Genomic DNA, 24,147 nt, shown 5'->3' with positions numbered 1-24,147 from the left:
CGATATATCGACACTTCACGCTCGCTCTTTTCGTTTATTAACACGCCGATGAGGATCGAGATCCCAAACTGGCAGTGACAGTTTAAAGAACATTTACATACATCTTAACGCACGTTATCCTCCAGCGATCATTACAACCGACACCTGCGTGCGTTTACACGAAAAGCGAATTAAGTAAACAGGACGATGCCCTCGGCTGTGCGCGGTTTTGTCCGGGAATCTGCTTACACGTGTTTACGGCCGATGACAGTAGGTCCGGGACATCCTTATAACGACGAGAGTCGAGACCACCATGGATTCTTAGACCTCGCGCGGACATTGTTACGGGCCCTGTGGTAGCCCGGGTGTGTCGGCATGGTTGCGACCGCAGAGGTATCGGAGTGTGGTGCGGCACGGGTCAACCGCAAACCGACAACCGTCCACGCGCGTGTGCTCTCTCTCTCTCTCTCTCTCTCTCTCTCGGCTTCTCTCCGACTGGCTGTCACGTGTACGTGTAACGCGCGCCGCGGCTACGTCCTACGTGTGCGTTCGTTCCGCGCACACGCTCGCGTTCCGCCACGATGTCGCCGTAAATCAAATCCTCTCGCGGTGGACGCGTGCTAATAAGAGAGGAGAACGGCAGGAACACGGCACCGCAAGAAATCAGGACCGCGTTCCCCGCGGGACAGAGACGTTCTCTTCGTTTCCGCGACGTCGATCGAATCAATCGCGCGCGTCCGCTTCGCCGGTTTTTTTGCGCGTCACGAAGGAACAATCGCTCGCGGAGAATCCTAGCGATCTTCGCGCTGCGAGCGTTGTCGTCGGGAAAACGAAAGTGTTTGTCGCATGGTGTTTTTTTACACGTTTGTTTCCAATTAAAATAAAATACTCAATTTATTGGAATTAAGATGCCACTGCAATAATTACCGTGCAATAATTACATCGTTTCGCTGTATTAATTGAGAGTTAGGGACACAAAACTCGTGATGGCCAGGTATCTTTTATTGGCAATAATTTCTCCCCCGAAAAGTCTCTCTCTCTCTTTCTCTCTCGCGATCGGTCCCAGATATCAAGTAGAAAATTTATCGCCGAAGAACGCTCCCTTTGGAAACGGGTGATTACTAATGCGCCGCGAAGTCGACGAGAAAAGGAAATGCGGGCAGGTGCGGCGCGGTAATTGCAAACGTTTGATATTTAATTACAATTTGCCCGCGCGTGCTGGCAGCGAAGCCTCTCGACGTTCCGTCCGATGGGATCTCCCTTTGGAAACAAAATATAATTCCCCAATTACTTCAGTGGTTCGCGAGCGCGACGTCCTTTGAGTTATGGGCCCTGACTTAATTACGTTATTAATTATCGCGCTTAAACGCGGAAGACCGCTCGAGTCGGCGGCGGGCACAGTCCGCGCTGTCGAAGCCGATTAAGCGGCTACGCGAGCGGACTCGAGCTCATCTAGGCGGCGCGGTAGCGGCGGAGAGTCCTGAAAGGAGGCGGTTTTTCGTCATAAAACGCTGCTGCCCGGCGAGTGCGTTTTACAGCGCAATAAAATCAATTGCGTTACGCGATAACGCGCGGATAATTCACTCGGGATACCCGCGGCGCTCTGCGCGCGCCTACTAATGGTCCGTCGCTCGATTTCCTCGCGGAAGAAGAGGTTTATGTCGACGCGCATGGCAATTTTCTCTAAAAAAAAAATAATAATAATAATATCGTGAATATCGGATCGCCAAAGAATAACGTGCCTGCCGATACAATGGTAAATGCGTGCCCGTCGTTAATCGATTTCGATCGAGGACTGTCTCTGAATGTTGGATGCGGAACGATTGCCACGAGAGTATTCATTCATCCGAATATGCGTTCGCGCGAGGAATGTTACCGGGTGTCGACGACGATTCCGCGATTTAACGACTTAATAAAGCCGCACGAATAACGGAGGGAGAGGAGAAAGGGGACCGGTCAGGCCCGGAGGAAAGATGGGAGACCTCGAAAGAGAGAAAGAGAGAAAGAGCGGTATGAATCTGCCATAAGTCGGCGTGAGTTTATGCATCGCGTATACGCACACGTGCTCGCGCATAAGTATATTTTTTTTCTTCTCGCTGCCGACTATCCCCCTTTCGCTTATTATTGCGATCCGGCACTCGTACATATACTTGTAGCGGTCGTAAAAGCCAGACTAGAGCAGCGAAGAAGCGCAAAGGGGGAGGGAGGGAAGAAGGACCCGAAGACGAAGGAAATCGGCAAGGACGTACGCAAGGTGTATCCGACCGTATCGCGTGTTAGTGTGAGAGCTACGACCGTCCGGGCCCGCTGTATTATTTATTCCGCCGCGACTCGTAAAAAAGCCCGGGACGCGGATTCCTCGTGGATTTATCGCGGAAATATTGAAATGAGAGACACTGGAGAGCCAGGAGTCCCACCGCGAGAGGGAGAGAGAGACCGCGGCCACCTTTCCCTTTCGCCCTACGTCAACGTACACCCGAGTCACTCACCCCCGCACAGCCCCACTCACGCCCGTTCTGCCGCGCGCGCCCGCCGACAAAAAGCTGACCACCGCAGTCGCTTTACGAGCCGATATATTTTATTCGAAGTAAGCACCGTCCTCTCTCTGGCACTTACACCTTCTCCCCCTGCCCGCACCCGCCGTCTCTCTCTCCGTTACTCTAAGCTAGTCACGATCCTTCGCGTTCGCGAGGGCGACTTAACAACCAAATGGCTTCAGGTCGAGGTTTTGATCCGGCAACGCATTGTCGTCGTTCGGCGAATTGGTATTTTATCGCGGATTATTCTGGAGTAGTCCGTGACAGCGTGACGATTCGTAACGTGTTTACTAACGTTGATTGGGGGGGGAAAGAGGGGGGCGGGAGGGTTAAACAAGGCGGAATTAAATTCTGTCTTTCGACGTCGCTTCGTCTTCGCGACGATGCTCGCGCCGAAGATTTCGATTGTTACCGCGCCGAAATCAAATCAAAGTTTCGCAACGCGCACGCAACCGCGTTGTTGCCCTCTCTTTCGTGGATAATCCGCGGCCCAAATTGGCAGGATTACTCCCGCCGAAGACTGGGCCACGTCCTCGAGATTGCCGGGATTACGCGGCTGTAACGCACATCGCACGAATAAGGTCTGTCGCCACGTGCAAATACAGGTATTATCGGGTATTACGCCGAGTACGTGTCGTGTGCGTGAAGGAGTAACGTCGTAGTCGTCGTCGTCGTCGTCGTCGTCGTTGGCGTCTCGTGGATCGCGCCGAGTGGATTTGCTATTGGAATCGTTCTGGGGGGAAGAAGAGAATCGTCCTTCGCACCGACATTAATGGAGGGATATTTCGACTAACGAGAAACGTTTCGAAGCAAAAGTAATTTTGCTCGCAGTAAAATTTTCTTATTCCGATCAACGTACCCTATTTACGTGGGGGTGGCAGAATCTCTGTAATCTGCCTATATATAGAGATATGAATCATATTTTTAGTCTAACGTTTGCCATTTCCAGGAATAATCATCGCGTGTCTTCTGAAAAGAAGTATATTTTAGAGCTAAAGATGTTATAAATATCTCGAATCCGATCACCTATTTGATTATGTCATTTATATTCTCATGCTTGATTGTATTTTTCTAAAACTTTTTATCGCTTCTAAATTTTATAAACTATTTAAAATTTTGCGCACGCGATAAACAATCGTTTTCGTAAATTTATTTTAATTAATTGATTTGTATCATGATTTTAGAACAATATTTGAAATTAATTAACAATATTTGAAAATTGCTTATATTTTCCTAATGAAGTGCTTTAAAACTACTAAACATTTCAATGATAATACTGTATGATTCATTTATGTATGATTCATTTATCAGTATATACACTTGTCTATAGTATTTATTATAAATTTTTACTTAGCGCATCATTTTTTTGTAATTATTTTCAAAAATTCTTGCAGTTAATTTTCTCATCTATTAAAAAGGATCCGCAACGTCGTTGAAAATACATTATTATCTTTAAATTAGTGCAACGTAAATTCGGAAAAATTTCATTCTGATTCGATTTGAATCAAAAATATTCGATTCGATTTCACCTCACAAATGCTCGATTCGCACACCTCTAATTTTAGTCTGTCGGTCAGTAATAGAAATATTTTATACCTCTGCAAGGGTCCCTGAAATTGAAATTGATTCACAGACCACGCGTGTAAGCTGTTGGAGATAGGTATATAATCGCGTTCGTTGCTATTAGTGCCGACGTAGACAACGATGGTGGTCTCACGCCGCGCCTGTTTCCCACAATTTTTTTTTTATACATACATCATATATGTACATTAATCAAATTTTGCTGAGCAAACGTAATATGTGTACATCTCGGGTTTAAATATAAAGCGACCAGATGCGCTACAAAAATGATAAAGAACAACGATAACAAAAGTTATTGTGATATTTCATGCAATAATATAACGAGTAATTCAGAATAATTTACGGTCTCATTCACAGTTCACTTTTTAATAAAATAGTTTATTTGGCATAAGACAAGGAAATGTAGATATTATCTCTTTAATTCGCCACGCAGCTCTTTACAACCGACGAAACATCCGCGAGATCTTAAAACGCAAATAAGTAGGCCACGTCGAAATCGTAATGTTCCCCAACGCGGCACGACATAAAAATTAAAATTAGAGTCCGCGATACGGGGGGAGGCAGGAGAAGGCGCTCGCGCACCCCAGCGAATATTATGCAAAGCTACGAGCAATAAAAATAACATATTGCGACCGAGAGAGGCATAAGTTTTAATCCAATATTACTAAGATAAGTCTCGAGCCCCCGCCCGAGAGAAAAAGATTTCTTTTGTGTAACGCACCCCAGCGTTACATTGTGGTTATTAGAAAGTGCTCTCTCTCTCTCTTTCTCTCTCACACACTCTTTTTTCCGGCGTAACACCGAGGGGAGCTTCCTTCGTTATGCCTCTTCCGTGTAACGGCACGAGGATGCATAAAATCATCCGCGAACCATATCATATGCGATCGCCTTCTTATTTCCACTTGTCTTTCTATCTTACTGGGAAATTCTTGGATTTGAATGCTCGCGTTAGTTCGCATGATAATTGGCGTGGAGGATTGATAGCGGTATATTTCATTACGTTATCTGACCGCGATCATAATTTGCTGACTTGCAAACGGGTCTTTGTTAATATTGCTTTTTTTTTGCTGCGTCTATAATCAATCGATTTTTCTCGATTAAGCGATAAATCATTATTAAGTCAAAATTAGAAATTAGAAACGCGTTATTATAATGGCCGCATACAAAATCGACGATGCGATATAAGAACATATATAGAGGAACATGTCTACTTTGGAGTACCCGTACGTTCCCTGCTTCGCTTTTTTCCTGCTCAGTGCACAAAATCGGACAAATCCAATCTGACTAACGGTATCGCGCGGGGGAAGCGTGCGAAAGGGAAAGAAATGTCGGCGGAAACGGAGAGATAGGCACGCGAAATCGAAGGGCGAGAGCGCGTATTACGCGCGGCAGTCGTAAAAATTTATAATTTGGAAAATATCGCGCGGTAGCGGCGACGCCGACGGCTACCGATTTCCGTCCGGCGTAGCGACCGGGTTTATAAAGCGGCAAATCGAAGGACCAGATCGTGGGAGGCGTCGACGGGGTGGGGAAGGGGGTGGGGAGGGGAGAGGAGTGTAAAGGGGAACGACGGCGACGACGATAACGGCGAAAGACTTTTGACGAAAATTGAAGTCGTTGTTATGACGGGAATTGCACGCGACGAGGCTTTACGAGGGGACGCTTTCGCCAGCGCTCTCGCAAGTTCCGAAAAAAAGACAGAGCGCGAGAGGATAAGGGAAGGCGTGATAGATAGAGAGAGAAAGAGAGAGAGAGAGAGGACTCGTGGGGAACCGAGGGCAGGGACACGCGGAAGAGAAGCGGAGAGCGTGCGAAAGACGATAATTCGGAAATAGAACGATCGTGCGCCAGCTATAGTAATATCGGCAGCGGTTCTCAAAATTATGATCATTCCGAGGAAATCGAGATTGCATTTCCTCGAGGTTGGTACAAACGGATACTCAAAAATTGCAAAAGTGACTCGAACTAATCGTACAACTTTTTACGTGAGTCGCGTTGCATTATTTCGCATTTTATACTGAGAAGAAAATTTATTTGAATACTGGCGATAAAATATTTATTTATGATACATAAATATTTATTCAATACAAAAAAAATGATAGTTAAATTGCGTTAGTGATTCTTGTACTAAAGAAATATTTATTTAAAATTTTGGTAATTTTTTTTCTCTCACAATCAGTGTACGAATTTTATTTTATATTTTTCTGAACTGTGGCATTATCGAAAATCTATATCTCTTGTCATTCTTAAAAGCTACCAATCGCATAAAAGCCAGTTATGTAGTTGGATCCCTCTAATAATATGTCGTCGATCACCAGCGATACTCGGTTACCAGCCAAATGTAAACGCTCTTAATGTCCGACGAGTGTATCGCTTCAAACCAGATGTAAGGTCACACGAAACCTGACTCCGCAATATAGATCAAATACAGGGAACACTACGGGAAAACTAAGGGGGGGTGGCACTCTATGAGCCATGACTGAATCGACGCTTTTGTGACGCGTAAGGTCACGTGGCAAAGAGCGTAAAAGAGCAAGCGGAGTTCTCATTGATCGTCTGCTCGGAACTCATCGTCTCCCTGATTCTACTACAGCCGCACGTTTGGAGAGATTCGTAAAAACCTAACAAAGATCTCGTAAGAGACTCGGCGAGCTCTTTCGAGTCCTCGAGTAGTCTACTCGGGTTATTTTCCCATAACCCAACGTGGATGGCCCTTGTTTTCAGGACGCCTCGGAGTATTTGGACGGCGCAAGACGGTAGCGGCAGGATGCGATAAGGCTACGGCGCCGTAATTCAAAGATAGCGTCGTGTTTGACCTCGGTATAGTGGCCCCTTTGTAGCTTTGTAGCCAGTCTCGCGAGAGACAAGGCGCGATATTTGCGCTCCGGCCGTAACTGGAAACAGGAAACCGACAGTGGGGACACGTTAGGCAGTGTAATTTTATAAAATCGCGTGCCAGGGGTGGAAAATCCAGAAATCCATACGGAAAGAGAGATTGACTCTTGCATATTTAAACACTTCTTTCAACTCGAGAGTATTCACCTGGGATATTTTTTTTATCCCAACGTTGGAAAAATGAAGCTTATATTTCAAATAAATTTTTTTCTCATTGTGTTATAAATTCGAAATAATCATATTTGAGTTTGAATGAATTTGAGTTATTTATATAAAAATATATATTATTTAAATTATTATTATCTTTATGTTTATATAATATAAAATGTTTTTATAACATCATTGATATGTTTGATTATATGATCATTTAATTTAATTTAATTAATTATATTTATCATGTTTTTATTAATGTTTATTTTTATTTTGGAAAAATAATTTTTACGTATATATTATACAATTCCAATAAAAATCCGCAACGTGAAAGCGTTTTATTAACTGATTTTTTTATTTCTTAGAAATACTCTTATAATAAGCTGTTGTACTTCTAATATTTTCTTGGTTTCTCCTTTTTGAAAAAATATGAAATCTGTACACATAATGTCCTTTGATATTAATAAATTATAGAACAATCAATAATATGTAATATATAGTTAATAACGATAACTTTTAACTGAGGTGTAAAAATCATCCCAGGTGATTTTCGTTTATGCAGAAAAAAATGGGGTGACTATTCTCGGGTTAAAAAAAAAAAATCTGGACATCCCAAGTGTAAAAAATCACAAAAGGAACCCACGAAGGTGAAAATAATCACAGCGCTCGATCGTTCTACAAATAAGTGTGCCGGAAAAAATACATGTAATTAGCTTAAAAATGCCGGGTTTCGTTCCCGCAGTTTCGCGCGAAAGGCGACATCGTTCTCGAAGCATTCCATACGCGCGGACGTTAGACGTATATGAGAGCCGGCGGTGCAATCGCGCCGCCGTTGCAGCAACATCAGAGAGCATTTAATCCGGAATACCGAATGCGAGAGCATACCGGCAGCCCCCGAGCGATAGATTTGGGCAATGCGCGAGAACGGGGTTGCAACCCTCGTCGGTCCGAAGTGCACCCTATCCCTCGGCGGGCCATTAATAATATACCCATATTGGACACAATTCACCTTGAAATTAACCGGCAGCCGATTGGTAAGCCTGGCCAAATTGACTTCGAAATTGACAATTTACGATCGCTCGCCCGCTTACTCGCTTGCCCGTGTTCGTTCGTTCTCTCGTTTTACTCCCGTCTGGACTCTTTTCTGGCGAGCGTCAGGCAGCCGTGACTGGCGTTGAATCCATCAAAATGCCATCGCATTCGCGATCGAGGCTCGTTACGTCAAAAGATACGCTTATATTAAATCATAATACTATTAATCCTTCTACGATGAACGTATTAAATTATAGTGAAGTACACTACTTTTCAAGTATCTCGTATCGTTGTGATTAAATTTCTGAGACATTCTGTCAAAATGCAAATCTCTCGCATTTGAGACAGATATTTTATCTTTGTATTATTTAACGACACCTCCCACGTTGACATAGTACATCGCCGGTAAACTGTCGTAAGAATTTCTACACTAGAAAAAAAAAGTTTCCTATGTTCAAATCGTTTTCTTGATTTAAATAAATATTGGGTAGTATATAATAAAAAATTATTTTGAAACTTGGGGAAATATTGTTTTAACGAAGGAAACACGATGCTAAAATAAATATATATTTTCTTGAGCGTGAAAAATTGGTGTCCAGTGTACTTCATGTGTAGCAATTTCAATGTGGTGTAGACGTAGGTAGAGTCAGGATGGCACGCACGCGATATCACTCACATGACACACCACACACTTAGCGTCTTCTCTTTTCCTTCTGGCCCGGCACGCTCGTCATTTCCATCCATCGTCCCGAGCGCGAAACACAAGTGGCAAATATTTGCGTTACAATGTAATCAGCGTTCTGCCAATAACGAGAGCGAGCTTAGCGACGGAAATACACATGGAAAGAAACAAAACAGCGGAAGCCGCGGTAACGTCAATAGTAACGTCAAAATGGCGATTCGAGAAAACTAATTAACGTCGCGTACAACGCGTTATCCAATTTGTCGTGGGCTAAATGAATCGGCGAGTGTGCACAGGCGCTGTTTTCTAATACCGTTCTATGCGCTTGCCTTATTTCCTACTGCTGCGAATACGCGATATAAATTAATAGCCGTAATTGTGCTCGGTATGGGAGAAACGATATTCATATCCGTTCCATTTGTTTCCGAATGAAGGAAGTTTTGGGCGACACACACAATGGAGGGACCTCTCGCGCATCGATTTTAATGGGGAATTATGGTTGGTTTATCGTCAGAGTTTATCGTAATGGGCGCAGGAGCTGTCAGGTGCGGTAGGAATCGCGAGAAAACGCTCACGTTAAATTACATCGAGGTCGATTGCGCGCGCGGAGCGCGGTGCGCCGCCGCGCTTTCCACGGAAGCGGCTGCCGCATAATTAAGACAATTAAGGTACCCGCGCTATAAATCACACCGCGCTCATCTACTTAAGGCTAATATCAGATCGGCGATCTAAGCGAGTACCACTTCCACGTACAGTTAAATACATGCTCGATCTATCTCGTTCCACCGTATACGCTCGATCGCTTCATTTTTTTTCCGCTCGATTTCGCGGATTCCGTTCTTTCGTTCGTTCGTTCGAATCCACCATTCAGGGTTAGCGTGTACGTCGAGACGCGCGGACAATTCCACCTGCGTCTTCCATTCCACCTTGACGCCGATCGGACGCCCGACGCCTTTCCGGCGAATTTCGAATCGTGAATTCGATTCGATCGATTCGATTCGATCGGCTCGCTGCGTTTTGTTGCGCCCTGTTTTTTGTCCGCTTCGCGACTATGCCGGATACGCACGGACGAGCGGACGGTTGGATGAACTAAAGAACTTTACGAAGTCGATAGATCGTTAAACGCCCCATCGCTTACGAAAGCCGTGTAATTCCCCCGCGAGTCGCGCCGCGCGATAGATCTCTTTCTCTCTTTCCCTCGTTTTTTTTTTCTGCCCCTTTTCGGCCCATTTACGTTTCTCTCTGCGCGTTTCGCGTTGCCCTTTCTTTCCCTACGCATTTCTCCGATCTTTTCTTCCTCTTCCCGCCGCGCCGCGCCGTCTGTCCTTTTCTCGCGGAGCGCGATCTGATTCTCTTCACCAGAGGTGCAACGATCATTAGGGCGGGGAACGATCAAGTATCGGAGCATAGCACCTGGCCCCGATCATCGGCAACTCTTAATGCCCACACGCAATTCCGAATGAGAACCCGGCCAAATACAATACAGAAGTGTGCGCGGCCGAATCTAATCGATCGATCGCACCGCGCCGCGAATAACGTACAAAACGATCGTTCGGCCGATAATTTCCAGCCGTCTAACCGTTTCGACCGCTCGAAAACTATACTCGACGCTACTCGCTTGTGAATTAAGTGCGGCGGATGTCTGTCTTATTCCGACCGTGTATAAATCACGCGACAAGAAAGTTGGACGGACGTACGTACGAACGGCTCGCGTTTGAGACCGCGAAGTCTTCGATCTTTGATCGTTCGTTACGATTACGCCGCTCTAATTGCGGCTTACTCGTGTGTACATAATTTGCACGAGATACACCGGCAGCACTCGTAAATTCTTCCACGATCGTCTTCGCGGAGACACTTCTGGCGACGTCCCGACGAGAGAAGCCAAACCTATATAATTATCTCGAACCTTCTGGCAACAGCAATGAATTTAAACATTTTGTTAGTAATTACTTATGATCCGGGAACATTAATGGCAAGCTGCCCGAGCAAGCTGACCGCGTGTTTATCGAAGAGAATTTCTTCCGAAATTTTTTCACATTATTATTTGCACTTTACTCGCTCTAAAGTTCTGATTATTTCGTAATAAAAGTTAATTTTAATTCCCTATCGTAATAATTATACTCGATCAAGTTATCGATTGATTTCCGTTCGTTGCGAAAGGATCAGTTTCCGTGATACGCATTATTAGTGATCTGTTGATCACTGAAAGAAGAGTTTAATAATAGCTATCGAATGTTGAGTGAAATAACGCCAATTAAATTTTGATTGATGTAGTCAAAAATTATTTTACTTTTTCTAAATATTTCGTAAATACTGCCAAATCTGATAATACTCGCTAAATATTCAGAAAAGTAAAATTCTTATTATATTATTCAAATAATTAATTGGAATTATTTCGCTCAACATTTGATAGCTATTATCAAATTCTTTTGTCAGAGATTCCTTGGCCATCCGTTTTGTCGTTGCCCCGCCATTGTTTTGTCACATAATGCAGATATTGCGTAAATATCTTAATTTGTTTAAGGAAACAAATGGACATTACGTGTAGGAGGTGTGTTTAAATCGTATCTTTCAACCGTTATCAACAGGTACTTGGAGCGTAAATCTGCTTTTTTTTTCTTTTTTTTGGCGAATCCGTCTCAGTCATCGGATAAATATGTCGTTTCAACCCGCTCGCGTTAGATTTCCGACCGCCAAGAAAAAGATTTCAAGCCGCACTGCTCGCGCCGGCCGGCGCCTCGTCTTATTTCGCTGATCGAGCGGCACGCAAACAAATACGCATTATGCGGGGTCTAAGCGCCCAGAAAGTGCGCTCGTGTTTTCGGTGTAACCTGAAGCTAAGCGGTTTAAGAGATCAACGCCGTATAAACCGGCCGTCTGAGAATCGTCTGGGGATCCCGCGTGCGTGAGAGGCGGCAGTGAAAAAGGGATAGGACGAGAGACAAGTAGCAAGGCGAAAAAGAACGCCCATGGAGAGTGAGAGAGAAAGAGAGAGGGCGGAGGACGAGGGAGGAGGACGGCCGAAAACGAAACGAACAGAGTGAGATACCGAGGAGGAGATGAGGAAGATTCTGGGCAACGAAGAGGCAAAGTAAGAGGGCAAGGTAGAAGGACGGGATGAAAAATTAGATTTACAAATCTGTCTTGACTACTATGAGATTGCTCGCTTACCGGTTAGTGGTGCTCAGCGTCCGTCACGTTATTCCCTAACGATCCCACTCCGGTCGTGTGTTAAGAGTGCGCGTAATTAAGAAAGCAATCCTTTAGTTTCTAGAAACACGTCCCGGTTATCTTCAATTTGATTCATCGTTTATAACGGAGGTGCATCGTGACTGGAAAGATTAGCAATACCTCAAGATGCATTCTTAAAAAAAAAAAAAAAAGAAGAAAAGAAAGAAACAAGCTTGGAAAGAGGTTGAGAACATTCGCGGACAGTTAGGTGCTATATCGAGAGTAAAGAAAGGTAACAAGTTCCGGATATTCCCTCGCTAAAGCAAAAGGCAGCTCTGTGTACATACACGCGTGTATTTTGTGCGCAATATAACAGTGTTGGAGAGAATACATGCGTCGCGGGTGCCATGTGTGCGTAAGCGTGAGCGCCTCTCCGGCGCCTACCGCCTATGAAAAATGAACCTCCCTCCCTGGGCGCACCAGTATCATCGCCACTATCGTACAGATTGTTTCAACGGAGATCTTCCTCGTCTGCTTCGCCGACAAAGCTCAAAAGGTGCCAGTGACGCTCATCAAAAGAAAACGCCGGCCACTCGAAACAGGACTCCGAGTCCTAAAGCGGGAATCTTTAGAGAGCAGCCGCGGATCTCTCATCTAGAGATCTATTTTTAAGTAGGTCTCGTGAATATATAATGAAAGTCTTTTATAATTATTGCACAAGTAATTATATATGCGCTTGCATACCCATTTTGACGCGTAAGTCTCGAAAGTACAAGATTCTCACGTAATTTCATTCGCCCATTAGTGTCTAGATATTTAATTGTTCGTGTATGATTTTATCTTATATGTTACGTGCTTTAAGGATATAGGACGTAAAATCTAATTCCGCAGATTCGTTTTGTCAGTCGATAACATATTAAGAGTGAAAGCCACGTGTTATTTTTAAAACAGATAGTTTTCATTTTTCCCTTAGTCACGTAAGAGTCCGCTCTCGAAACGTTCGCACGGTCTACGTAGATTAGCCATCAAGGTTTTCAAATTGGTTTCTCGGCTAGTGAGCCGGGTGTTCCTTTAATGGTTCGCGCGGCTTCTTCTGGGAGTTGCCTTTCCTCTCGAGTAATCTTGAAATCAAGACTTGAAATCCACTCGAGTATAGTATTTGCAAATAAGACTTATTCACAGAGGAAAAGATCAGCAGGCGGTCGTTAAAGTCGTTTCTACATACGTGTCGTGCCACGTAGCAGTTTCCAGTTGGCAGCTCGCAACTCGATTCGTAATCATTGATAATTCACAGTTGCGATATCCTCGTTTCTCGCGATACCTAATCGGCCGGGACGATCTCGATCGCACTAATGAATCGAGGGACTTACTTCCTTGCTTCGCGCGCGAAGGCTGATATTTCCTCCTTTAATCCTTTCAACAGATAATCGGTCGCGATGAATATCGCGACCACGACGATCGGGGTAAGACATTACCTCGATGACAGGTGTCTCTAACCACAGTAACTCTCTCTCACTGTACAGCTCCAGGCCAGGAAGACCCCCAAAGCGAGCTTCCGTTGGACTGAGCCTCGCGGCGAGCCACCTAGCCGCGGCGGCTGGCCATCATCCTCAACACTCCCTGAAGAAGCACAGAATGGACAACGGCGATTATTACGAAAACGGACACCTCGGTGAGTACCTGATATTATATTATTTTGTAAAAAGGAAAAAAAAAATGTAGGTGAAGCGTTGACTTGAAATAATGTTAAAAGTATATTTGTTAATAATGTGTTTATAATCGGTAGGATCGCGTCATCTCTGTTGTTATTATGATTATTATTATTATTATAATACTTTTTATAATACTTTTTCGGCAGCTAGTGTAAATCCGAATGTTTTGATTTTTTATCGAGATTTCTGGCGGAAGGATCTAGGATGTATAAACGCACAGACGGTCGAGCGTACGCGGGGTTATGCCAAATAGAGCACGTACGTGCAAATAGACGTACATAGCGAGGGCCACGCGCTTGATTACTGCCATCCGTATATACGCTCCGGCATACGGTGACCCTACCGATCAATTAATTAGGGGAATCAAACACACTTGGAGTGAGCAAATTAACTGCGACTGCACCGTCGTGTTGCGGCCTGCGGTGGCGGTCACCGATGCCCGGGATATCGTACGATCCCTTTACGTGCGCAAATGATACTCGCGCTGTCTTCACATTCCCCATGCCGGATTCCAATCCAGGAAGTTCCTCTGCCAATCTCGATTTATCTTGTGGCCTCGCGCCGCGCATTGCGGCGTCCCATCGTCCCATCTAATCATTCATTAACGATTGAATATTTCATTAATTATTAATACCTAGTATTAATAATAACATAACGCAATTAATAATATTATAATCTCGCACGATTTCGTTCATTCTTGCGCGATATTCATCGCTCGCGCTGCGAACATCCGGAAGATCGATAAACGCGCATACAATATTCATTGGTTTATTTGCGCGGACTCTCTTTGTGCTCTTCGATAGCGCTTTGAAGGGTGTCCGTTGGGACGCGCTTATTTCGCAGATATATTATCATCGAGGGACATACAGCTAGAGTGAAAGAGAGAGGGAGAGGGAGGGAGAGAGAGAAAAATAGGGACGTTATTGCCGTCAACGGCGAGAGAAGGAAATCGTTAAATCACGTCATACGGCGGCGGCGTCGATCGACGTTCGGAAATTGTTTAAGCAAATAATCGCGAACACGCCGGCCGATCAATTTTACGGGCAAATACGTTTCACGGTGCAACGTTAATGAATTAATGCCGCGGCGCGTTCGCGCGGGTCCGCGCCTGCAGCCAGCCGCGTTCGTTCTCCAGCGCGCTCGTCGGGGTAAACGTTGAAACGGCCGGCAATTAATTACGGCCGCGCGGTAATTGTATAATTGTTTTACGATTGGAGCCGGTCCCCTGCCCTCGCCTCTCGTCTCTCGTCGCAGCCGTATCCCGGTTGCACCCGATCTGTACTCGCCTAAAATATATATCGGTATTATATTATACAACTGTTCGAGGAACGAATTAAAAGAGAGGCTGTAAAAAAGGCGCGTAATGAGGAAACGAAACGCAGAGAAAGAGAGAGTCGAATTTTATATTTTTTTTTTTCAATTTTGCCCGGTGAACGCGCGAGGCGCTTCTCATAACGCAATTAATAAACTCAACAAGCGAGATCCGATCGCGATAGCGGGCGTGAAACATGCGTTTCGGGAGCACGATGCACAATGGATTTCGCTCGTGTGAGTGCGTACGTGCGCGCGTATACGAGAACCATCGCTTGATACGCATCTACGTTGTCTCTACAAAATTAAAAGCGACGAGAGAAATAAATTGCGATATAGGTGTGCCGGAATGAGAGAGCGCGGCTGTGCGCTAACCGCCTGCACGTCACGACCATTTGTATCGCGAGCTTTATCTATCGTCCCTATTTTTTTCTCTCTCGATCGGATTGTAAGATGACGCAAGTCGGCAATTTCCAGAAACGGAGTCTGTTCTAATCGTTTGACGCATCGATCGCGGAGAGTATCGTTAATTAAATTGACCCGGCGTAATTTATATTACGTGACCTAATGCATATCGAATTGTTTATTAGCGCGCGAGCTAAGTCAATTATCCGTTCGGTTTGGGGGCGTTTTGGCGAGTGTCACGAGCATTAGCTCGAATATGAGCGAATTTATTGTCAATAAATTTACGACTTTTCCTCAAGCACCCGTCGAATATAACGTCGCCAATGTTCGCGCGGTCGAGCAATGAACTCGATTCATCGGCGACGCTCGCGCGTTATAACTAATACATTACGTCGACGGGCGTAATCGTTCGGTCGTTTAACGGATAGAGACGTCTCGGTGGTGGTAACGTAAATTTCGGCTAGCTGCTCGAAGAGCATGCGACATACATATACACGTGCAGAAAAGAGAGAGGGAGAGAGAGAGAGAGGATGGGGGAGGGGGAGTGGGAAGCGTGTCGCCCTCGTTGGGTGGCTGAATGGGTGGTTGGTTGGTCGGTCGGGTGGATGTGGGTGGGTTCGGCTGAACGGGCCGCGGCTTGAAACGATGGTGTACTGCCAAGCGAATGCTCATAAAAGCATTGATTAACTGTTGGCGGTCGTAGGTCAGCCGGCACACGGCTGGTCCGTGTACCAATAAAACCCGGCTAATAGTGGCTCGACATCGCTTCAATATCATGCGTCGACCATCCCGAGCGTACTCGATCGCTGTCGCGCCCGCGACAATTTTCACGCTCAAAAATAGCGGCGTAAAAGTTGCGATCGTCTGTCGACGTCAGGATTCGACTCGCTCCTGATAATCCCGAAACGATCGGTTAAGCGAGATGATATATTTTGAATTGCACGGCGACGCGTCGGTGATAATACAAAATACAAATCCTCCGTATGGGATATTGGAGATTCGCATTTAACTCTTTCGCTTTCAACTCGAAGAAATAATCCGACGTGCTCGGAGAATTGATTTATGCATTTCCGGAAGTCGCGCATATACAAGATTTTAATTGCCGCCGGCGTGCATGAGTACTTAATGAGCAGTTATGTTTTGTTGATGGTTTGATAGGGAGAATAGATTGCTATGAACGGGTATCTCTCTCTCTCTCTCTCTCTTTCTCTTTTGACGACGGCGTTACTTGTGTATTCATAATTAGATGTTATCATTGGTTGGTGGAGGACTTAATAACTGGCGTTATTGCTAATTTGCTTAGTAATTACGAGTTAATATTTAAAATAGTCGTGATTATGTAATTAAAATTGGTCGTTCATTTATATGAAATTATAGTTTCGTATCAATTTACAAATAAAATTTATCTTTATTGTAACATTTATAAACAGTATTGTTTCGTATGATAGAAAAAAAATTAAAATTACTGTACGTAGATGCGAGAATAATGATTTTGGTTATCAACAATGATATATTACAAATTTATATACGGATACAAGGGTACTAAATATCGCAAGTAACGTATTACAGATTTACAATCGTCGGCGGAAATATCAAGTATGTATTCCACGTGCTTGTGTAAGTTTGTATTCAGTCCTCCTAACCGCGGGCCATCGCAGCCCACGAAGCTGTGGTCGATGATTCCGACCAGGCCAGGTAGCCGCGCAAGATAATTAATGAATTGGGAAAACGATGACCGTGAAATGCGGACATGTGTATTGTATTGATAATTTTGTTCGGCAACCGTATTAAAGGAATCAGAATACACGAACTGTTCTGGGATGTTCTGGAATTTTTGTTCCTACGTTCCGGAATTACGCTCACCCCCGTCGAGAGACCGGGTCGAATACGAAATAATCGTTATGACGGGGACGTCAACCGTATCCATTCACCTACGTAAACTACAATTACGTTTGTGATACTGGGGTGTAATAAAAATTTACTCGTGCGATCGAATTGATCGAAACGCCGTTAATAAATTATTGCCGCCGCGGACGTGTGCTGAAGATATTTCGTAGTTAATTCAAAAGTGAGACAAGCGAAATAAAATAAAAGACGGAGCGCGAGTAGACAGAGTTCTGAGATATAATCTCGACGGTAGATCTATCATTTTTTGCCTCTGCATCGGGCCAGAAACGTTTCGGTCGATTTTCTACCCCTCATCAGTTACAATCAAGGTTTACTGTGTACGTTTCTTTTCTTTTTTTTTCTGGTAGTCGGCACGGTGTGGCCGCGCTTGATTGTTTTTTACGAGAGGAAACAAGCAGACGAGAAGCGCGCGCAACTCGACGAAAAAGCGGAGCCACAGCTCGGCGCAGGCTGCGAAAGGAAACGTAAGAAGGCGCCGGGTTAATCAGAGTAACAAAAGCACCGATGTATTAAACCTCTTCATTTTTGTGACGCCTTTGCTGCGCGCCGCGTCACCGTAAATCAATCCCGTCGAGAATTTTCGCGTTTCATCGCTTTTTGCTTGTCGCGGGGAAAGAGCCCCGCGCATGGCGAGCGCCACAAATGAAGACGTCAATGAGAGGAGACAAAAAAGTCGAAAGAGAGCGTGAGATTTTAGCATGTGCGTCGGCAAGAAAAACAACATTATTAATATATTATTGATACCCCTTTCGACTGCTTCCCGGAAAGATATAACGAAGGATGCTCGATCGAGCCTTTGATTTCTCTCTGGCGCGGAGAATGTGGCTGGAGCCGGCGGGAACGGCGAATCGCGGCACGTCGTATAGAAACGCCCGCGCCGGTCTCGTCGCGGGGGACGCACTTGTAATAACGTTTCGCACGACTCGTCGGTCCCGCGCGAGAAAATAAAGGAGCAGTCGGCGCACACGTGTGCACGTACGCGCGTCGCGCGTAACGCATACACCGCGCTGCGCCGGCCGTTGCGAGGATCGCAGCTATAAAATCCGTGCCGCCTCTCAAAGCTCTCGCGAGGCACGACGGGATTTTAGTACGACTTAATTACGACGGTCCTCGCGCTCTGCACTGTCGTCCTTTTTATTCCACGAAGACCTGGGGGCACGTTTACGACGCTCCCGCGGATCCGCCCATCCGCCGTAGGGTCTAGGATCCTCCGGGGGACTCTCCGTTCCGAAACTGCCGGCCGTTCGAAAATCATTACTCTGTATATCTTGCGGAATTATGGATCTTGAGTCGTCGCCGCGCACGGTCGCCGATTTATCGGATCTTTAAGGTATCCCTCAGCAGTAGCTTTTGCGTTCTAGAGAATCCTCTCTTTCGCACATATTGTTGTCCAACATTTCGTTTCTTTGGTGTATAATAGCGTGATGTTAATCTGTAGATGTTTTTAATGCGATTCGTGTACGGGACACGGGAGTGTACATCGATCGCGCGTGCTCGAAACCGAGAGAGAGAGAGAGAGGGGAGAGAGAGAAAGAGAGAGAGTGTCCGACAGAGGAGATCGGTGAAAGTAAAACGCTTTTTGGGCAAAGTGACGGCAATTTCCTGCGATTAAAACCGCAACTAATTGGCTCAAAAATCTGTACAATTTCCGCCCCTTCGCGCGCGCAGCCTCACGCCGCCGGCCCGGTGACGTAATGGCGATGGCGATGGTGGTGGTGGGTGGTGGCGGCGGTGGTGATGGTGGCGGCAGTGGTGGTAGTCAACAATTTACTCGTTAGTGGCCCGACGAGTGTGCCGCGCCGCTCAATTAACTTGCGAATCAACGAGCCGGCCGCTTTGTCCGCGCACGAATATTTCTGTGTAATTCGTACGCGCGCGGCCCTCGTGACCAACAAACGCGCGCGCGATGCGGGAAATAAAAAGCGAGGGCCGGCCGAGGTACACCACGGCGTGTGAGGGTGGAGGGCTAACAGAAAAATAACGGAGCGAGCAAATGGAAATCGACACCGCGCGCGGCCACTGTTTTCCGACCGTAAAAGGTCGGCCGTCAGGCCGGGGCGAATGTCTTTCGAGAGCGATCAAAAAATGATGGGCTCGTTTATGCCCGCCGCAACAACCGGTGCTACGCGCGTGAAAACAACCGTCCTCGCGAATTAGCCGTGGCGTCTCGTGGCCCTGGAAACGTTCGAATTTTACGAACGTTCCTAGCGCGCGCGAGAGAAAGAGAGAGAGAGAGAAAGAGAAAGAGGTCCCGTCCATTTCCGCACGCACGTTGCGCCACTTTAACTGCGAGGCTTAATCTTTGCTTTAATAATAGCATAAAATGATAAACAACGTCGTCCGCGCGAATGAATGCGCACGCGGGCAGAACGACGCGAGGCGCGGCCTTAAAATCGCTCGACAATTGAACTCACGTGGCGCATGTCAAAGGACATAAACCTGCCCATCATAAAAACTTCATGAACGTTCGTGGCTTTACTGCGACTATACGCGCAATTCTGTAACGTTGCTCTGTTGTAACTACCGTTATCGATCGTGACGAATTTTTCATCGGCTCCCGAGAGTGATTTTTTATCAAAGCAATTATATTTCGATGTGAGGCGAACCTATTATTAATGTAAAGTATGTCACAAAAAGTAATATAATAAACGCTATTAAATGTATAATTAATAATCATGAGCAAACAATGTATGATTGATTCGTTTGTGTGCGAGTACGATGATATTTTCTAAACTAGATTGCGAATAATGAAAATACCTGATGGGCATCGTACGATCGAAAAAACCGGTATTGCTCGCTCTCCGTCTCTCCCGACGCCGTCGCCGTCGTCCTTCTCTCCCTCTCTTTACGCTCGTCGATGCACAAAAGTGCGGCCCGTACCAGCTTCTGGGTCCATCCAGTCAGAAAATATTAATAACAAAATATGATATAATGGGAGCATCCCCCTGCGCGAAATACAATACAATGTTTATGCAGAGGATTAAGCGATGTTGCGAGATCACATGGAAAGTATCGACCCCGGTGGGACCGAACGAACGTTCGCCACGCGGATAGCCGGTCCGGACTATTGCAACGCTGGCCGGCGGGCAGCAGGGGCAGATGGTTCGGGAACACGGGCCCCGAGTTTGATCCTCGGTTTTGATTAGCCCGCGGGAGAGATTTACCTTCGAGATTAGGCCCGGATACGATTTTTCGTGACGGCCCGAGCGATTTCGAAACGTAATGTTTCGGCCGTTTGTCTCCGTCTCGCGTCTCGCGTCTCGCGTCTCGCGCGCCTTTCAACGGGCCCCCGTTCTCTCTCTCTTATCTTTCGAGAGAAACGGAATCGATCGTGACGATTGTGCCTCGCGTGCGAATGAATGCGATCGTGCCTCGAGCGCATCATGGAGAACGACGGCGGTAAATGTCGACAACCGGACGAAATCAATCGACGGCGCTTTCGAGCGGCGTCGAAAGTCGGATCGCTGAAATTTCGGGCTATTTCTTCGAGCCGATAAATTTCACGTCGAATAAAATATGCGTCGATTTATATTCGGCTGGTGGATCCTTTTTTCCTTTTTCGCGAGGCGCGCTTTTAGACGAACGAAACCCGAAATCTGGCCCCGCGGGTACGATCGAAAGAGAGGAGCGTAAGAGGTCGTCGGGGATAGATAATTTCGCGAGAGACGCAGCCGCGATCGTACCTAATTTTATAAATTCGGAGTACGCTCATCAGAGGGCTCCTCGGCCCTCCCTCCTGAAGGAGAAGATGAACGAGGCAAAAGAAGATCGCGAAGACAAGGAGGAGGGGGGCAAGGGAGTAGATAGGATAGGAACAAAAGAAGATTCAAGATTCCCAACGGCCTCTGGGTTGGCACTGTTATATTATGCAGAGCGCTCGAAGACAAAGCGACAGGATACGTCGAGGAAACCGTTAAAAAGTTTACCGGACGAAAGGCCAGTGATCAAGACAAAGTCGAAGAGGAGGGAGGGCAGAGATGACGTTAGCTCTGACTTGGACGATGAGGAAGGCAAGGAAGAGATGAAAAAAGGAGAGAGTGCAGGAGAAAAGAAGAGAGAGAGGGGAAAAAGCATATACAGAAAGAGAGAAAAGAAGACCTACGAGACCTGCGAGAGAGACGATCGTCTACGAAGCACGAGGAGTGTAAATAATACTAAGGCTGATTGTGGGCGTGGCTGACAGAACTCTAAAAACCTTCGACTATATATCAAAGGGTTTACTGCCCTTGGATGATTCTCTCTCGTAGCGAAGAAGAGACGCTGGAAGAACAAATACTGAACTGCTGCGTGCGAGAGGAGAGGGAAGAAGCAGAAGTAACTCTGACGATACGACCGATGGCAGAGGGGAAAGGGAGGTCGAAGGAAGAGGAAGGACTCAGAGGATTCGGTGTAGTCTCGAAAAGGAAAGTCTTACCGTTTCTCTCTCGTACGTTATTACCGTTACTGGTGCACCGCGAACAAGATTGGTCGCTTCTTCTGTCTTTGCTTTCTGCCTCACCTCGTAATCCTCGCTGCGGCTTCTATTTATCAGCTGTAAGATGCCTATGTCTCAATATTCTCGCGTCCTTCTCCACGACATGGAAGAACGGTAAAGAACATAGCAAAAAGTGTACGGAGAGAATAAAATATTCTTTTCTACACGTACATTACACATTGATTAAAATCAGTATTATTACACTTACCAAGTAAAAATTGCTCTACGAATATTATTGCGAGCCATTTGAGTTGTAATTGTCTACGGTTAATAAAACATTGACCTGTCTGTTCGTCAGTCGTGGGATACCCGTGCGTCTCAATACGTCCCGTGTTGTCGATCGATCGATTAAGTAGGATGGTGGAGAAGGAAAATGAGGAAAGAGGAATAAGGCAAAGCGGAGGAGGAGCAAGGAGGTGTGGATACCCATGGCATCCACTCTCTCCTCGATTCTTTCCAGACTCGACAGACGTTGGAAGCTACCTCGATGGCTGCCCGCCTGCCTACTTGCTGGCCCGAGATGTTCGCCTGGTAAGCTGGCTGGCTGGCTAGCTGGCTGGTTGCTTCGGCACTCGATTACTTGAAAAACCGGATTCCTCCTGCGCGAAACTGTGTTTCCCGTCTTGTGTTTATGTACCAACACACAGCCGGGAAACAATATTGGTTATTCCGCTGCATGTGTATACGCGCCACGTCTCCTCGTTACACTTTATTTTATCTTTAATCGGCCCAGATTCTTGCACTTAGATAAACGTCGCGATTGTTTACGCACTGTAGAGCGGTAGAGCGAGAAATCAAGAGTCGGGGTTCGCGATTCGACGATCGGAATTTGGAGCGGACGCGGAAGAGAGCATCGTCGGTGGCACTCGATGAGTCGCGATGTCATCGGCCGTATAGCTGGAGGGTCGGTGTTCGAGGGTTAAATCCAAGGGTTTCGAGGGAGTCGGTGTCAAGGGTAAACGTATACGTGCCTAAGCACAAACACGCCCGTACAAGTATATAAACGTGCTTATGGAGCAGGACGGGCGTAGACCTCGTCGTTTGGTAAGAACAATGGCAACGGGATCGCGGGTACATCGTGGACGGAGAGGAGAAAGCGGACACAAAGGGCATATCTTCCGAATAATTTCACATGGCCCTCTGCTCGCCGGTAGTTGTTCGACCGAAAGAAGCGCGCGGTCCTTCACTTGAAAGACGAAAAGAACCGCAACGACGAGTCGAAACCCCGCGCGTGACGCGCAAGCCCCCGGGGAAAATATTTTCGAAGATCAAACACGAAACTGGTTACACTGTTCCGAAACAGTTTTTATTGGTATAAAATTTATGCAAACGTAGTTTTCGCTCGATGAATTTATAGCGAATAAATAGAAAATTGTGACTTAATATTAATCTCTCTCTCTCTCTCTCTCTCTCTCTCTCTCTCTCTGCATCCCATTAAACTGTTTTATATAAAATACATATTTGAAATTGCATACAGAAATATATTAGAATATTCTAACGAGAAACATAGTCGATTTTATGATGCTTAATGAATTCCATTTATTGCACATACGTGTGCGGTTCAGCCTTCATTCATCCATCCGTCGTCGTGGCGGCGGCAGCGGCGGCGGCGAGTCGTAGGACGAAGGAAGAGACGTGACGAGACCGACGAGAGATACCGGGCACTCATTTAGCCCGGCAATTTATTCTCGCGTTTTGTAATTAACACCAGGAAAGAAGTAGCAGAAGTTATTCTTCTCCTACGGGCACGGGACGGCGTGGCACGGGTGGAAGCGACTACTCCGGTCAGTCTGCCTCCTCCCCCTCCGTCATTTCGCTTCGACTCGCTCCACCTTCGACTCTTCCTTACGTGAAGAAAACGTACATATTACTATTAAGCGTCAGGGCAGTTGAGGTCCGGAACCTCCTGGACCAACTTGAGAATGAGAAACAGAAGAAGAAGAAGAAGAAGAAAATGGAGAAGAACGACGAAAGGAAGAAACGTAGATGGAGGAAGAGGAACGGAAAAGAGACGGAGAATGGAGAAAAGGAAATGGGGGTGGGAGGTAAGAGATGAGGCGACGGCGGGGCGAGAGCGAAGGAGAACGAAGGAGGATGATGGAGGCTCTCCTCTGCATGCCACCGCAGTCAGCCCCAGACAGAAAGCGGTCTGTATAATTATGGGTTGTCACCTCATCAGCTTCGGGAGGGGAAGGGCCGAGGGGAGGTGGCGGGGAGCGTTCATCGTCTGCGCGGGGGCACGGGGCGGGAGGTTATAGGAGTGCAGTCTTTAGCTCAAATTGTGTTTTATCGTCTTTCGCATTTGGCTTT

The 24,147-nt window shown here is 46.2% G+C and overlaps 1 protein-coding gene across 4 annotated transcripts in view; it reads left to right on the top strand.

Annotated features, from left to right (window-relative positions):
• LOC105200210 (dachshund homolog 2) overlaps positions 1-24,147 on the top strand; it is a 194,611-nt gene that overhangs the window by 67,305 nt on the left and 103,159 nt on the right. For 3 of the 4 annotated variants that reach the window (XM_026138009.2, XM_026138010.2, XM_026138007.2), the window contains exon 2: positions 13,551-13,699. In XM_026138009.2, coding sequence (XP_025993794.1) covers positions 13,551-13,699 — 149 coding nt within the window. The remainder of the gene's footprint in view (positions 1-13,550; positions 13,700-24,147) is intronic. The other variant, XM_026138008.2, reaches the window with a different exon arrangement.

The sequence above is a fragment of the Solenopsis invicta genome, chromosome 12 (assembly GCF_016802725.1).
Source record: "Solenopsis invicta isolate M01_SB chromosome 12, UNIL_Sinv_3.0, whole genome shotgun sequence".
NCBI lineage: Eukaryota > Metazoa > Arthropoda > Insecta > Hymenoptera > Formicidae > Solenopsis > Solenopsis invicta.
The sequence above is the reverse complement of the archived record's forward strand: the minus strand, read 5'-3'. Positions and strand labels throughout refer to the sequence as shown.